The sequence below is a fragment of the Vulpes vulpes genome, chromosome 13 (assembly GCF_048418805.1).
Source record: "Vulpes vulpes isolate BD-2025 chromosome 13, VulVul3, whole genome shotgun sequence".
NCBI classification, from domain to species: Eukaryota; Metazoa; Chordata; class Mammalia; order Carnivora; family Canidae; genus Vulpes; species Vulpes vulpes.
The window spans coordinates 140072526-140088170 of NC_132792.1; the positions used below are offsets into that span (position 1 = coordinate 140072526).

At 34.5% G+C, this 15645-nt stretch overlaps 1 protein-coding gene across 6 annotated transcripts in view; it reads left to right on the forward strand.

Moving 5' to 3' along the window:
* Nucleotides 1-15645, forward strand: part of TDRD5 (tudor domain containing 5) — a 114665-nt gene that overhangs the window by 51106 nt on the left and 47914 nt on the right. For 3 of the 6 annotated variants that reach the window (XM_072733138.1, XM_072733139.1, XM_072733141.1), the window contains 5 exons: nt 1935-2135; nt 2695-2853; nt 4676-4837; nt 14546-14728; nt 15443-15586. In XM_072733138.1, coding sequence (XP_072589239.1) covers nt 1935-2135; nt 2695-2853; nt 4676-4837; nt 14546-14728; nt 15443-15586 — 849 coding nt within the window. Of the gene's footprint in view, nt 1-1934; nt 2136-2694; nt 2854-4675; nt 4838-14545; nt 14781-15442; nt 15587-15645 lie in introns of those variants that run through there. The other 3 variants (XM_026001217.2, XM_026001216.2, XM_072733140.1) reach the window with 3 other exon arrangements.

Here is a 15645-nt window from a genome sequence, read left to right on the forward strand (position 1 = left end):
CGACACATATGTATGTAACCATGTGAGGACATTAGAACACTTTATTCTTTAACCTCCTCTTCTGATCTTTTTTTGTTGTATAATTGTTACTATTTTAAACCCCTCAAGGGATTGATCACATTAAATAATGTTCATTTAGATTTAGTCATGTATTTCTCCATTTTTTTGCTCTTCATTCTCACCACTCAAGCGCCTTGGGAAGGTTTTCCTTTTATTTGCGTTGTATTCCTTAAAGATTTCATTTTGTGAAGGTTATGCTTACCTGGAAACGTAATTTTGCATTTGTTTTTAGAAGGTACATTCACTAGGTAGAGAATTTTAGGTTGACAGGGAATGTATTTAGTGCCCTGAAGATAATCTAGTGGCTTCCCATCTCCCTTACCTTGTTGGAGAAGTCAGCCATCAGGCTGATGGATGTTCCTTTGAAGGCAGTGTCCTTTTTGTCTGTAGCTGTTTTTAGCATTTCCTGTTTGTTTCCTGTGTCTTCAGTTTTAGTATGTTTATGTGTGGATTTATTCTTATTTATCCTACTTTGTGGTTCATTGAACTCCCCTTTTCTGTGCTTTGTTACTTTTTATTAAATCTGGCAAATTCCCAGCCATCATCTCTTCAGTTATTATAGTCTTTTCCCCATTATTCATATTTATATTCCTCTCTGTTTCTGCATCTCTTTCTGGGAACACAAAAGTATGTTAAACTTTCTCAATTTAATCTTCCATATTTTAAAAACTCTTCTGTATTTTACATATTTCTGTCTTTCCATATTGCATTCTGGGTATTTTTTTTCCAGATTATCTTCCACTTTACTGATTTACTCTTTTTTTTTTTTTTAATTTTATTTATTTATGATAGACACACAGTGAGAGAGAGAAGCAGAGACACAGGCAGAGGGAGAAGCAGGCTCCATGCACCGGGAGCCCAACGTGGGATTCGATCCCGGGTCTCCAGGATCGCGCCCTGGGCCAAAGGCAGGCGCTAAACCGCTGCGCCACCCAGGGATCCCTTTACTCTTTATATCTAATATGCTACTGAATCAATCTTTTAGGTTTTAAGTTTTGGTTATTGTATCTTTCTAAAAGCTCTCTTTGTGATTTTGCTAGATGAATTTTTATAGATGCCGATCTGTGGAAGCTTTCAAGTTCATCTCTTTTTTATTTTTACTTTAAGTGTAGTAAGTTTAGTTGCTTTATAATTGTCTAAAAATCAAATATCTAAAGTTTCTGAAGGTTTATTTTGTTTTTCTTTATTTTTACTTGTGATTGTTTCTTGGTATGCCTTTTATCTTTGCCTAAATACTGTTCATTGTCTTTGACAAATTGTAAGAATTTTTGAATAATGGGCTGAGATTACCTACCTCTAGAGAGATTTGCATTTGCTTCTGCCAGGTACCTAGGAATACTACCAGTCCGGACCCATGTTAATGGGTATATGTGTTTTAAATGAACAACTTGAGGATTTGTGTAATGTCAGGTGATGTGAAAATTGAACTGTGAATCCTTGTGAAGTCTAGTTTCTTTTCCTTTTGAAGGCAAAATAATTCTCACTTACCCTTTAATTCAGTCCTGATGATTTGTTACTCTCTTGACAGTTCTTTCATGCTTTTGGACATAATAAAAAATATTTTATTTTGAATTTTAGTAGTTTCTGTGGGAGGGTTAGTCCAATAATTTAACTTAATCATTTCTGAAAATGAAAGTTTTCCACCACATAAATAATACAATTTTCAGCATAATCACATTTGTCATAATTTCCCCTTTATTACGACTTTTATTATTCCCAAATCATGAATATCTTGTAGTGGTTTATTTTAGTACTTTTATGGTTTTATTTTTCCACTAAAATCTCTAGTTCATCAGGAATTTATTTTTGTGTATGGTTACTATAATTCATGTTTGAATTTATCATCTCAATCTCATATCTTGATTATATTTCAGGAACATTGGACATCCAGAGCTATTATACAATTCCAGAAGTTGTGTGGTTTGAAGCCATTAGTGGGGGTAGTGGATGAATATGTAGATGGAATCCTTAACATTTTTCTGTGTGATACATCCTCAAATGAAGATGTCTATTTCCATCATGTCTTGAGAACAGAGGGCCATGCTATTGTATGCCGAGAAAATGTCCCTTCTAAGGTGGAGCAGTCTGGATGTGTTTTGTAATGTTTTATTTACTTTCAACACTTCAAGGTCTAAGATAACTTAATAAGATTATTTGATAGATCCTTTAATCTTAGAGGTGTCTGTGAGATGCCTGCCTTCTTCATACAGAAACACTCTTAATTTTCAAATGACCCCAAAAAACTACCTTTGGCTGATTATAATGTGAATACTTTTATTTTAAATAATTGATTTGAAGATTCTATCTTACCTCAAATTATTTATTTGAGGTCTTCCTAGAAAAGACAACACTCTTATTTTGCAAGTATTCATAGTGATGTCTACATCGCTGTTAATATTGATGTTGATAATTTTTGTGCCTAGGAAAAATTTTCAATATGTAATTTAAAAATTTTTAATTTCTTAAATTTAAACTCAGTTATCCAACAAATACTACACATTAGTTTCAGATTTGAAATTTTTTTAACTGCTAAATTTTAGAAAATACATTTCTACAACATTTGAAAATTATGAAGTGCTAGTGCTAACTTTTTCACTTTTTCTCTAATTAAACCCTTCCTTGTATTAATTGCAGGGTTTCAGAGAACTCAACCCTTTAGCTTTATATACTAAATCCAGTGCAGGCCCAGAAGATGTGGTCTTGACAGAACTGGGTTGTCCTTCCCAGCAGCACTATTTTAATGAAGACCGAGAGATAAGTCCACAATCAAAGGAGAATGAATTACCTACCCTGGTAAGAGGTTTTTGTAAATATTATTATAATTATTTTTATTATTATTAACATTTAATGGATACTTATTATGTGACAGACTTTATAAAAAGCATTGTAAGCATAATCTATTATTTAATCCTCATAGAACCCTGTCATATAGTTACTGCAATTATCCTTCTTTAACAGGTGTGGAAACTGAGGCTTTCCAAACCTAAGAAAGTTTGGGAACTTTATGCAATGAACTTAACAGTATTTTGCCTCTCATTATTTGCTAGTTTAAATCTTTGCTGCATTCATGCTTTCTCCTATACAATTTCTCACATACACTAAATTCCGTTACTGCCTTGGTGCGGTTGTGACTTCACCAAGGCTAACCTGAATGCTGTTCTTCTTCCCTCTGCATGCCTCAGATTCTTCTAGTGTTTCATTTCTTACTTTCTCTGTAAACCTTTTAGTGATGCCCACTCATGGTTAATAACCATATTATTATCACTACTGCTATTACTATTATATTTTATTCCAGCCAACAGTAGTAGTCATAAAAATTTTTAAAAATTAACAGCAGTAGCATTTATTGAACTTGCACTACATGGGAGGGACTGTTCTAAGCACTGTCATGTACTGACTAATCTTTATGATCACTTTACTGGGTTGGTACTTTTGTATTCCTGTTTTAGATAGAAGTAAAATGAAGCACAAATGATTTTTGAACGAATGAGTAAACATGTCCTCTGAGTCTTATATTCCTCAACAAGTGACAACAAGTACTGAGCTAATACAGGATGAATATAGGATGTGTTTGGTTGAGAGCCAAAGTGGTTTTGGGCCCAGCAAGGCTTTTTATTTTCATTGAATAAAATTTGAAAATATTATCTTGTTTAAATATGTTTTATATATCTGACTTGTAAAATAAAATTGTAGAGATGATCTTATGTTCTTAGTTAGACATTTATTAACTATTAGATAAAAAAGGAGGCCAGTTTGACCACTGGGAGATTAACCTGTTCTGAAAAATAGGTACAAATGTTTACTGTTGCATGTTTGAAATAGTATAAGAATGGTAGATTTCTAGTTTATATTAAAATTAATTAGGCTTCTTGGGTCCATAGATCTTCCTGAAGCCTGAATTTTTCTTAATAATTAATACTTGATTGGTGGAACAGTTATATTTCCTGATACTTAAGTAGTGAATTGAATACAACCTTTACAATTTTTAGAATATTCTTTCATCAATGTGGTGATGTATTCAAATAATCATAGTTCAGCCTCAGAAATGAAATAAGGCCATCTTTCCTGTAAAAGGATAAGACTTAAAGTTCTTGTGTCCCACCTCAGCCTGTATCCCATGTGCTATATACACACACACCCCACATACCCACCCACTCCCTACCTCTGTATACCTCATTCCCTATAATTCCTACTCTTTTTTTAAGCATCCTAACAGGTTGTATTACTTCCTTCAATGTATCTTCTTAAGGCATCTTCTTCTCCAATAATATTTTGGTCCTATTTCTGTTATGGCTCTACACTGAAGATTGTACAGTGATTATCTGATTGTGTATCTTTCTGTTATATTTTGAGTTCCTTTAGAGTAGGGACCTGCTGCATTCATCTTTAGATTCAGAGTTACCCTGTATACATCTCATAATGTGTGCTTTGTAAATGTTTTTTGGCTGATCTAGTTTAGCAGGATAGGAAGATGGAGGGTCATGGATAAAGTTAGAAAATAATGTAGCTTTCATATGAACCATAGTGAAAAATTCCTCCCAGATGTATAGGCATGCAGATTTTAGAAACAGCACTAGTACAGAAAATAAAATAATTTTTCTTTCATATCTACTAGCAAGATACTAATGATGCAAAGACTTTCAGTCACCTTAAATCTGAATTAAAGGAGCCATTAAAGGATTCTGAATTCAGTTCTTTGAAAACCCAAGATAACAACTGTGAAGAAGACTCACAGTGGTCCATCCCAGAACTAAAGGATCTGAAGGAAGAAAATGAGGTAGGAGAAGGAAAGTTGTTTGAAAATGTAATTAATCTAATTCTTAAGTGAGGGGGACTAGAGTAAAATAGCTCTTTCATTTCTGCTCTCAGTACCTTCAGAGCATCTTTCACAGATGAATTACATTTTCTCTTTAACAGTCACCAACACCAAAGTTGAAGCCACATAGCCTTGATCGCAAAAAAGGAAAGGCATTATCTGGCTTTGATGTGTTAAGTTTCTATCTTGTTGCTTTGGGCAGTCTTCAAGAATTATACAGTGATTAGAAACTAGTACTGAGATACAATATAAGGAGAACCCAACAGGAAAAATGTTGACAGCTTTTTCAGAGGATGTATTTTATTTTTATTTTAACCTGATGTTTATGTACATATAGCTTAGAGTGTCCCATAACCCCTCTGCATTTTGTATTTACAAACATTTCCCTTTTTTTTTTTTTTTTTTTTTAAGATTTTATTCATGAGAGACAGAGAGAGGCAGAGACCTAGGCAGAGGGAGAAGCAGGCTCCATGCAGGGAACCCGATATAGGACTGGGTCCCCAGATCACAACCTGTGCCAAAGGCAGATACTCAGCCACTGAGCCACCCAGGTGCCCCAAGAGCAACCATTTTTGTCTCTTTTTTAGCTGTTGCTTTTGGGATTTACCTCTGTTTCTTTCATGAAATACCATGTTTAGATTGTTAACTGAAAACTGAGTTTTCAGTTCTACATCCCTCTGTGAAAGATTTACTTCTCTTTCATCCCTTCACCCCACCACACACAAATGTATAATTTCTGCACCCTGGTCTCCTATCTTACTAATGTCATTGTCCCACCCTTTCCACTAGATGACCATTCAATATTTACATTATTATGACTGTACGTGCTGTTGACAGTCAAATAGTATGCTGTGGCAACTTTTCCCTTCCTGAATGAGTTTTATTTTCTCTAGTGTTAGTATTTCCTTTTTTAAAAAATAAATTAACGTAGAGTAAATTTGACTTTCTTCTCATGTATTTGTCTTGTCAGTTTAATACATGCATAGATTTGTGTAACCATCATTGTAATCAGGATGGCAACATCATATGAAAAACCTGCCTGGTGCTACTCCTCTGTAATCACAGTCTTCCCACATCCTCAGCTCTCAGCAACCATTGACCTGTTTTCTACCAGTAGAGACTTACTTTTCAGGAGTTACTTTTCAGGAGTGTCATATAAGTGGAATCATAGAGTATGTAACTTTTTGAGACTAGCTTCTTTATTTTTTTATTTTTTATTTTTTTTTTTGAGGCTAGCTTCTTTAATTCAGTATAGTATCTTTGGGAATTATCCAAATTGTTGTGTATGTCAATAGTATGTCCCTTTTGATGGTTGAATAGTAGTTTATATTGTATGGATGTACCATATTTGTATATCCATTCTCACCCATTGAAGGATACTTGGTTTGTTTCCAATCTTGAGTAATTATGAGTACAGCCTCTATAAACACTCATGTACAGATTTCTGTATAAACATGATCAGGAATAATGTAAGTGCATGCCAAACTGTTCTAGTTGTTTCTTATCTTGGCAGCACTAGGTATTATCAATAATTTTTATTTTTAGCCATTCAGATAAATATGTAGTAGTGTCATAGTGTGATTTTTAATTTGCATTTCCCTAATGACTGTTGTTGAACAACAACAGTGTTTATTTGCCATCCATATACAGACTTCTTTGGGAAATGTCCAGACCTTTTGCCCATTGCCCATTTTTTGGTTGTGGTGTTTGTTTTCTTGCTAGTAGATTTAGATATTCTGAATACTAGTGCTTTATCAGATATGTGATTCAGATAAGTGATTTTTCAAATGTGTTCTCCAATGTGTATTATGTCTTATATTCTCCTAATAGTGTTTTTCATATAGCAAACATTTTTAATTTTGAGAAATTCCAATGTATCAGTTTTTTTTAATGTAGTGTTTTCAGTGTCAAGATATCTTGAGTTAATTTTAGTATAAGATGTGAGGTTTAGGTCAGTGTTCATTTGGTTGCCTATGATGTCCAGTTGTTTTAGCATCATTTGTTGAAAAGTCAGTGCTTTCTCCACTGAACAGCCTTTGTAGACTTGCCAAAAATCAGTTGTCTATATTTCTGTGTGTCTATTTCTGTATTCTCCATGAATCTACCTGTTTCTTCAAAAATACAGCCCTGTTTTGATTACTGTAGCTTTATAATACCTCTTAAAATGAGGTAGTATGATTCTTCTTTATTCTTTTTCAAACTTGTTTTTAATGTTTTTTTACTTACAAAGTTTTATGTAAATTCAAGTTAGTTAACTTAGAGTGGTATTAGTTTTAGGAATAGAATTTAGTGATTCATTACTTACATATAACACCCAGTGTTCATCACAATTGCCCTTCGTAATGCCCATCACCCATTTAGCCCTCCCCTTACCCACCTCCCCTCCAGCAACCCACAACTTTGTTTTCGATAGTTGAGTCTCTTATGTTTTGCCTCGCTCTATGTTTTCATCCATTTTTTTTAGATATTTATTTACTCATGAGAGACACACAGAGAGAGGCAGAGACACAGGCAGAGGGAGACACAGGCTCCTCACAGGAAGGGGATCATGCCCTGAGCTGAAGACAAACGCTCAACCACTGAGCCATTCAGGGGTCCCTCTGTTTTCATCTTATTTTGTTTTTCCTATGTATTTTTCCTATGTTCCTATGTTTTGTTTATTAAATTCTATGTATGAATGAAATCATATGGTATTTGTCTTTCTCTGACTTATTTCAGTTAGTATAACACACTCTAGTTCCAGCCATGTTATTGCAATTGGCAAGATTTCATTCTGAGTAATATTCCATCTTCTTCCTCCATCAGTTGATGGACTTTTGGGCTCTTTCCATAATTTGGCTGTTGTTGACAGTGCTGCTATAAACATTGAGGTGCATGTGCCCCATTGAATCACTATTTTTATATTCTTATAGTGCAATTGCTGGGTTATAGGGTCATTCTGCTTTTAACTTTTTGAAGAATCTCCAGACTCCATTCAGTTTTCCAGAGTGGCTGCACTAGTTTGTGTTCCCACCAGCATTGCAAGAGGATTTCCCTTTCTCTGCATCCTCATCAACATCTGTTGTTTCCTGAGTTGTTAACTTTAGCCATTCTGACAAGTGTGAAGTGGTATCTCCTTGTGATTTTGATTTGTATTTCCTTGATGATGAGTGACGTTGAACATTTTTTTCACTTATTTTTAGCCATTTGTGTCTTCTTTGGAGAAATGTCTGTTCATGTCTTCTGCCCATTTCTTAACTGGATTATCTATTTATTCATTTATTTTAAAAGATTTTCTTTATTCATGAGAGAGACACACACAGAGAGAGAGACAGAGAGGCAGAGACACAGGCAGAGGGAGAAGCAGGTTCCATGCAGGGAGCCCGATGTGGGACTCAATCCCAGGTCTCCAGGATCACGCCTGGGCTGAAGGTGGCACTAAACTGCTGAGCCACCCAGGCTGCCCTTAACTGGATTATTTATGTTTGGGCGTTCAGTTTGATATGTTCTTTGTAGATTTTGGATACTAAAACTTTATCTGATAAGACAGGGTGAAGGTCAAAGAGGTTGCTGCCTGTGTTCCCCTCTAGGATTTTGATGGATTCCTGTCTCACATTTAGGTCTTTGATCCATTTTGAATTTATCTCTGCTCTCTTCTAGAATATTTAGTTTCAGGTCTCACATTTAGAGCTTTAATCCATTTGAATTTATTATTGTGTATGATGTAAGTGATCTAGTTTCATTCTTTTTGCATGTAGCCATTTAGTTTTTCCAACACCATTTCTTGAAGAGGCTGTTTTTTTCCCATTGCATATTCATTCCTCCTTTGTCAAAGATTAATTGGCCATAATGTGGGTTTATTTCTGAGTTTCCTATTCTATTCCATTGATTTATATGCCTATTTTTATGTCAGTACCATACTGTTTTGATTACCATAGCTTTGTGGTATGCCTTGAAACCTGGAATTGTAATTCTTCCAGTTTGGTTTTTCTTCTTATCAGATTTTCTTTTGACGGATTGTGGTTTTGGTGTCAAGACTGAGAACTCTATAGCTAGTTTAGAAATCTCTCCACTTGGAGTTAATTTTTATATAAAATATGAGGTATCCAGTTGTTTTAACAACATTTGTTTAAAAGACTACCTTTCTCCATTGAATTATTTATGTACCTTTGTAAAAAGTCAGTTGAGCGTATTTGCATGGGTCTATTTTCTGGGCTCTGTTCTTTTTTTTTTTTTCTTTAAAGATTTTATTTATTTATTCATGAGAGACAGAGAGTGAGAAAGACATAGGCAGAGGAGAAGCAGGCTCTCTGCAGGAGCCCGATGTGGGACTTGATTCTGGATGCCCAGATCACACCCTGAATCAAAGGCGGATGCTCAACAGCTGAGCCACCCAGGTGTCCTTCTGAGCTCTGTTCTGTTTCATAGATCCATGTGTCTTTCCCTCTACCAATACTACTTGATTACTTATAGCTATATAGTATGGTTTAATATCTGCTAAAATGATTCTTCTCACTTTATTTTTCTTTATCAAGATTATTTTAGGGATCCCTGGGTGGCGCAGCGGTTTGGCGCCTGCCTTTGGCCAAGGGCGCGATCCTGGAGACCCCGGATCGAATCCCACGTCGGGCTCCCGGTGCATGGAGCCTGCTTCTCCCTCTGCCTGTGTCTCTGCCCCTCTCTCTCTCTCTCTCTGTATGACTATCATAAATAAATAAAAAAATTAAAAAAAAAAAAAACAAGATTATTTTATCTATTATAGGGTCTGTACCTTTCCATATAAATTTTAGAATAAGTTGTTTCTACAAAATACCTTGCTGGGATTTTGATAGGAGTTACATTAAACTTATTGCTCATTGGGGGAGAATTGACATCTTTACTATGTACAGTTTTACAGTAGTACAAACATGTTTCTACATTTATTTAGATCTTCTTTGATTCCTTATATCAGTATTTTGCAATTTTCAGTATATAGGCCCTATACATGTTTTAAGTATGTACCTAATTATTTCATATTATTTGGAATGATTATAAATGGTTTTGTGTTTTAAATTTCAGTTTTGCATGCTCATTGCTGGTATGTAGAAATGCATTTGATTTTTATGTACCAATCTTGTATACTGTGACCTTGCTTACTTGGATTTTTTGTAGACTCTTTTGGCTTTTTTACATAGGCAGTCATGTCATCTGCAAATAGGGCAGTTTTGTTTCTCCCTTTCTGATCTGTGTTCCTTTTATTTCCATTTCTTGCCTTCTTGCCATGGCTAGACTTTGAATAGGAGTGGTGAGAGACCAAGTTGCCTTATTCCTGATTTTGGGGCGAAAAGCATTAAGCATAATGTTAAAGTTTGTTTTGTTTTTTTTTTTAGTTTTTTTAAAATCAAGGTGAGAAAATTCCCCTCTATTCCTATTTTTCTAAGAGTTTTTCTCACAAGTGGGTGTTGAATTTTATCAAATGCTTTTTCATTGATATAATAATATGATTTTTCTTATTTAGATTGTTCATATAGTAGATTACACTGATAGCTTTTTTTTTTAAGATTTTATTTATTTATTCATGGGAGACAGAGAGGCAGAGACACAGGCAGAGGGAGAAGCAGACTCCCTGTGGGGAGCCCGATGTAGGACTTGATCCCAGGATCCTGAGGTAGACGCTCAACCACTGAGCCACCCAGGTGTCCCTTGACTGAGTTTTATTTTTTTTATTATTTTTTAATAATAAATTTATTTTTTATTGGTGTTCAATTTGCCAACATACAGAATAACACCCAGTGCTCATCCCGTCAAGTGCCCCCCTCAGTGCCCGTCACCCATTCACCTCAACCCCCCGCCCTCCTCCCCTTCCACCACCCCTAGTTCGTTTCCCAGAGTTAGGAGTCTTCATGTTCTGTCTCCCTTTCTGATATTTCCTACCCATTTCTTCTCCCTTCCCTTCTGTTCCCTTTCACTATTATTTATATTCCCCAAATGAATGAGACCATATAATGTTTGTCTTTCTCCGATTGACTTATTTCACTCAGCATAACTGAGTTTTAAATGTCAAACCAGCTTTGTGTATTTAGAATAACACCACTTGGTCATGGTGTATAATTCTTTTATACGTTATATTCCAGTTACTAATATTTTATTGAGGATTTTGCATCTCAGTTCATGAGAGATAGTAGACTGTGGCTTTTTAAAATTTTTTGTTTTTGTTACTGTCTTGTATAGCTGTAGTATCAGGGTGATACTATCTTCATAAAAGGATCTAGAAAGAAGTGTTCCTTTTTATTTTCTGGAAGAGATTATATAAAATCAGTTTCTTTTTTGTGGATAGGTGGAGGTTAATTCTTTAAATGGTTCTTAGATTACTTCAGTGGAATTGTCTGGCCTGGAGATTTCTTTCTGAGAAGAATTTAAACTATAAGTCAATTGCTTTAATAGATAAAAGATTATACTAAGGGTGAGTGTTTCATCCTGGTTTAGATTTGGTATTTTATGATTTTTGAGGAATTGGTTAATTTCATTTGTCAATTCTATAGGTCTACATAGAGTTGTCCATAGTATTCCTTTATTATCCTGCAGCGATGATTCCCTCTTTTAATTTCTAATATTGGTAATTTGTGTCTTCTTTTTTGTCAATCTTACTAGAGGTTTATCAGTTTTATTCAATTTTTTCCCAATCATCTTTTGTCCTTGATCATTTTATCTGTTTTTCTGTTTTCAGGTTCATTGTTTTGGTCAGTGTTGTTTGTTGCTCTTATGTTTTTGCTTTCTGTGGGTTTGTTTTGATTTCTTTTTCCACTTTTTTTTTTAAGATTTTATTTATTTATTCTTGAGAGACAGAGAGAGAGAGAGAGAGAGGCAGAGACATACACAGAGGGAGAAGCAGGCTCCATGCAGGAGCCCGATGTGGGACTCGATCCCAGAACTCCAGAATCATACCCTGGGTCAAAGGCAGGTGCTAAACCACTGAGCCACCCGGGCTGCCCTCTTTTTCTACCTTCTTAAGATGGGAACCTAGATTACTGATTTGAAACCTCCTTTTTTTCCTAATATAAGCATTTCATGCTCTGACCCTCTAAATACCACTTGCGCTATGTCTCACAAGTTTGACTGTATTGTATTTTCATTCAGTTCAAATATTTTCAGTTTTCTTTGGAGCTGTCATCTTTGACTCATTACTATATAACCTGTAATTATTACTATATGGGTTATATAACAATAGGTCGTATAAATATTGATTATTTAGAATTGTGTTATTAAAAAAAAAAGGAAATGTGCTATTTGTTCAGTTCCCAAGTGTTTGGATATTTTCCTGTTATCTTTCTCTTACTTATTTACAGTTTAATTCTGTTGTCTGAGAACATACTTTGTATGCTTTCAGTTTTTAAAATTTGTTAAGATTTGTTGACATAGGATGTGGTCTTTCTTGGTGAATGTCCCATGTGCCTTTTAAGAGAATGTGTGTTCTGCTTCTGTTGAATGGAGTGTTTTATAAAGGTCAATTAGATCCAGTTGATTGGTGATGTCATTCAGTTCTCTTATATCCTTGCTGTCTGCTAGTTTACTGATTATTGAAAAGAGTGTTGAAGTTGTCAATTATAATCTTGGATTGTGTCTATATCTCCTTTATTCTTGTCAGTTTTTTCCTTATGTATTTTGGAGCTTTATTGTCAAGTGCTGTGTATTTAGGATTGGTTCATTTTCTTGATGAACTGACCCTTTTATCAGTATGAAATGTCTTTTTTTATCCATAGTAACTTTCTTTGCATTGATGCCTATGCTGTCTGATACCAGTATAGCTATTCTAGCTTTATTTTATTTTTACTTTTGATGTAGTATATCTTTTTCCATCCTTTTCATAACCTATCTATATTATTATATTTGAGGTAAGTTTTTTGAGACAGCATATAGTTTGGTCATTTTAAAAATCCATTCTGAATATCTGAATTTTAGTATGTTTAGATGTTTTACATTTAATATCATTATTGATATATTTTGATTATAAGTCTACCATTTTATTATGTTTGTATTTATTACCTCTGTTTTTATTCCTTTGCCTTTCTTTTCCTTCTTTTGGAATTCTTTTTTAATACTTTTCTTTTTCTTATTTAATATTCTTTTTTTAGTAGTCTGTTTCCAAGTACTTATATTTTTATTGTATCTACTTGTATGGTATTTTTTACTGATTACTCCAGGAATTACAATATATGTCTTTAACTTTTCATGGTAGACATAAGTGGAGTGTAGATATCTTACCACCATGTATGTATTTTTCCCCTTCCCACCTCTTTTATGCTGTTTACGTATAACAGCTATATATATTGAGAATTTATAATGTTATATTTTTGCTCTCTACCTTCAATCATAAATGATTCAGGAGAATAGTCCATTAGACTTACACAGGTATTTGTCATTTCTGTTACTCTTTATTTCTAATATTCTAAGTTTCCTTCTAGCACCCCTCCTTTTTTTGTACAAAGGACTTCCTTTAGCAATTCCTTGGGAATATTCCTGCTGACAATGAATTTTTTTTAGTTTTCTTCATTGGGAGTGTATTTATTTCATTTTCATTCTTGAAAGATATTTTTGCTAGATGCAGAATTTTGGGCTACCAATTCTTTCAGGCCTTTAAAAATTTCATTTCACTTTTTCTTGGCTTTCATAATTTCTAATGAAAAATCTGCAGTATTGAAATTGTCCTTTATAATGATATATCATTTTCCTGTGGCTACATTTAAGACGGTTTCTTTGTTTTTAGTTTTTAGCAGGTAGATTAAAATCTGTTTATCCTGGATTTATCCAGTTTGAGGTTTGCTAAGCTTTTTGAATCTATAGGTTTATGTCTCTCATCAGACTTGTGAAGTGTTCAGACACTTCTTCAAATACTGATTCTGCACTGCAGGCTTCTCCTTTTGCAACTCTCATGAAACAAATGTTAAATATTTTGGTATTGTCCCGAAGGCTCCGTTTTTGCCCTTGTTTTCCCAAATTTTTTCTCTTTGTTGTTCAGATTGGATAGTTTCTATGGATCTGTCTTCAAGTTCATGCATTCTTTAATCTCATCTCTATCCTGCTATTGAAAACATAACTAGAGGTCTTGGTATTCAGTATAAAAACTTTCACTGAATTCTGTTTTTATTATGCTTGCTCCACCTTCAGTTTTGCCCTTGAGAAGATCCTTTGGTTTTCAAGCAGGAAAAAATAGTGTGGTTTCCTGGGTTTGTGGAATCGGGTGGGATATCTGGAGATCTAACTGCTTTTTACACAGACTTTGATTCAGTGCTTTTGTTTTCATCCCCACTTTACATTCTCACTTCCAAAAACCTTGTAATAGCAAGTCCTGAGCATCTATAGTATCTGAGATACAAATTCAGGTTGCTTCTCAGTTTTTCCTGCTATAAACTCAGGATTCTGAGTTTATTCTACTTTCTCAGGACTGCTCAGTAAGTTGTCAGTTATCTGCTCCTGTGTCCAGAATGTAGGGGGTGTTTTCTCCTGTTTTCTTTAGCAATGAGCTTATATCTAAATCTGTCCATTTTGGTGATGTTTCAGGAGAGAGAGAGAGAGAGAGGGCGGGGGGGGGGAAGTAATAAATTGTGTATTCAAATTGCCATCTTTACCTGGAGTCAAGAAAAGAATTTTAAGATGTACTCATAAAGCAACTGTGAAAATTAAAGTTTTTCTTTATCTTCTGATACATTCTAGGATGAGATCCCCATTGGAATGCCATGCCTGGAATCAGTGACTATTGGTGACGATGTTTGGGATGAGAACTGGTTACCTTTGCAGGCTAAGATGGGGAAAGGGGGCGATTCTCCCTCCCACTTATTTACATCCAGCCGTGGTGGAAAGAAACCATATCTGTCATGTAAAGAAATGCCACAGAAGGTTAGATCCCGGGGAGAACAGAAAGCAAATCATTACTGAAGAAAATAGAAATGTAAATTTCCTCAAGAAATCTATACACTCTGGAATTCAAAAGGATTTATCAAATGATAATTCAGAAGAATTCATTTTTTCCCCCCAAAGATGGTAGTGATAGGAATGAGTACAAGTTGAAACAGAGAAGAATAAATCATGGACTTAAGGTTGCTTAAGTTTCCAATGATTTTGTCATTGGAATCTTAGGCCTTAGGATGTGTAAATAAATAGTTTTCCCTAATTTTATTTTTATTGCATTAGTCTTGTAATATAATCTCTGGATCTCTGCATTGAAAATATTAGCTAACATTGGGCCTATTTAAAATTTATTTTCCACTGGTTATTATAAGAAATATCTATAGTTCTTCCTTATTATTTGTGCCATTTAAGTACTTAGATGATTGTGAAAAATCATCTGGCCATGAATATAGTATTGAAGAAAATACTACAAACCAGAGTTTTGTTTGTTTTAATGAATCTGTGTGTTCCAAGGAATTCAGGATATTGGAGAGTAAATATCCCCAATAAAACAAGGGGAAGAGTCGCACTGATACAGAAACTTAATAAACACCTTTTCTTGATTAATCGGCTTTGTCTCCTCACCTTTACCTTGCCCAAGTTATTTTGTTTGTATCATGTGGCACTGTATCTTAGTTTGTTCTTACAATTTTTTCTCCATAGGATTGGTGCTTTTCTGCACCCAAAGATATATGGGATGATTCATGGCAACCTTCAAGCCTTGTGAATGGAATGAAAGTAGAAGTTCAAAAACAAGAGGAACTGAGTGTGCAGGAAAAAAATATTGGTACAACAAGGATTCAAAAGGTTAAGTGTCTAATGAATGTTACTGTGACAGATCTCATGAGGAAGTTCTTTCATTTTTA